The sequence below is a fragment of the Manacus vitellinus genome, unplaced genomic scaffold (assembly GCF_001715985.3).
Source record: "Manacus vitellinus isolate BGI_N305 unplaced genomic scaffold, ASM171598v3 scaffold_102_pilon, whole genome shotgun sequence".
In the NCBI taxonomy this organism is placed as follows: domain Eukaryota; kingdom Metazoa; phylum Chordata; class Aves; order Passeriformes; family Pipridae; genus Manacus; species Manacus vitellinus.
The window spans coordinates 319,804-321,571 of record NW_021938808.1 but is presented as its reverse complement, the minus strand read 5'-3'; the positions used below and the strand labels follow the sequence as shown (position 1 = coordinate 321,571).

General features: G+C 54.7%; 1 protein-coding gene and 1 long non-coding RNA gene across 2 annotated transcripts in view; one reads left to right on the top strand and one right to left on the bottom strand.

The window, feature by feature from the left end:
• The first annotated feature begins 1,228 nt into the window (after nucleotides 1-1,228).
• The window catches only part of HOXB7 (homeobox B7), a 3,636-nt gene continuing 3,096 nt past the window's right edge, over nucleotides 1,229-1,768 (top strand). Inside the window, exon 1 of the mRNA XM_008923629.3 lies at nucleotides 1,229-1,716. Coding sequence (XP_008921877.3) covers nucleotides 1,314-1,716 — 403 coding nt within the window. The 5' untranslated portion in view covers nucleotides 1,229-1,313. The remainder of the gene's footprint in view (nucleotides 1,717-1,768) is intronic.
• Nucleotides 1,537-1,768, bottom strand: part of LOC108643794 — a 3,256-nt gene continuing 3,024 nt past the window's right edge. Inside the window, exon 3 of the long non-coding RNA XR_001923026.3 lies at nucleotides 1,537-1,633. This is a non-coding gene — a long non-coding RNA (uncharacterized LOC108643794). The remainder of the gene's footprint in view (nucleotides 1,634-1,768) is intronic.

Here is a 1,768-nt window from a genome sequence, read left to right as displayed (position 1 = left end):
ACAGCTCGGCAGGCTGGCTGGAAATCCTTCCTCCAGAGGTAACGTGGCTCGGTTTGCTTTGTGGGTTTTGGTTTTATCTTCTTTTCCCCTTTCCCTTCCCTCCTTTCCCCCTCTCTCCGGGCCCTCCCCGCTGCCCCCGCCAGACACAACCCAGCTCTGGCTCCCCTTTCCTTTCCTTTCCTCTCCTTTCCTTTCCTTTCCTCCCACTCATCTCGCCGTAAAAACAACCCCACATCGTCAGTGGCGCAGCTGAGCCGTTCTCTGCTCCTTCGCCCTCGGCCGGAGAGGAGCGCGGGGATGCACATAACCTTGGGAGAGGAGAGCCGGCGCGACCCCCAGATGCACATCCACCATTGTCTGCTTTTCCTGCCTGCAAACCTTTTCTTTCTGCGCATCCCCCTCCCCTTTAAAAAAAAACAAAAAACAACACACCACAACAAACCCGAGGCAGATCCCATTCTGGAAGGTCTCTCTGCTTCTCCAGCAGAAAGCAAATCAGCCAGCTGGGAAGGTTTGACTTCTGCCTGTAATTGAGCCCCGCAGAACCGCTGACACGCCAAACAAGGGAGCTGGGCGCTCTTTATTTTTCGCCACAAGAAAAGCAAATGCCAGCTCAATACGGAGCTCAAAGCCTGTGGCACTGGAATAAATTAGATATAGAGCTGAATGGCATTCGGGGAGGGGGGAACAGAAGCCCGAAACTATTAGGTATCAATGAGACATTTGTCTTTTTTTTTTTTTTTTTGGGGGGGGGGGGAGCGAGGGTCAAGGGGGGAGAGGAGGGAATTATGTACAGTCTCGTGAAAAAGTAGCTCGGAGCCGAGGAAATGGTGCGAAGGAGGGAATTTTAGACGGGATCAATAAAGGGATAAATAGAGCTCCCTTCCTTTTCCTCCAGCAGAGAGAGACCGAGAGGGAGTCGCTGTTTTATCAGCAACGTGCTTTTTTTAACCCCCCTCCCCCTTTTTTTTTTTTCCCCTCTCTCTTTCTCCCCTCGGCCTGAGCTGAAAACTGATTACAGGTTGCTTATCGACTCCAGCACAATTTCACCCCTTCCAGCATAGATCTTGGAGGGTTTTATATCGCATCAATTATTTATCATATTTTATAAATCCAGCCGCACAGTCTCGTGCCCCCGAGGAGGGGGCGGGCGGCGATTGGCGCCGCAGCAGCCACGTGCCCGCGCGTCACAAGGGCCGGGAGGAAAAAGGCTCCTTTTTGGTGTAAATCTGGACTCTAATTCCGTAATATATCACGGTACCTCGTAAAACCGACACTAAAACGTCCCGACCTACAAATCACCCGGCCAAATTATGAGTTCATTGTATTATGCGAATGCTTTATTTTCTAAATATCAAGCCGCAAGTTCGGTTTTCCCGTCCGGAGTGTTTCCCGAGCAAACTTCTTGCGCTTTCGCCTCCAACACGCAGCGAGCGGGGTATGGGGCCGGATCCACGCCTCCCTTCGCCGCCTCCATGCCCGGGCTCTACTCCAGCGGCAGCGCCGTGCACCCCCAGCCCCCCGGCATGTACTCCTCGGGGTACGGCCTGGAGCCCGGCTCCTTCAACATGCACTGTGCCCCCTTCGAGCAAAGCCTCTCGGTGATGTGCCCCGGAGACGCCTCCAAGCAGAACTGCAGCAAAACGGACCAGAGGGACTCAGATTTGCAGGGCGACGGCGGCAACTTCCGCATCTACCCCTGGATGAGGAGCACAGGTAAGCCCCGGCCTCCCGACAGGAGAGGAGCGCGGGGTCGGGGGAGGGGGGG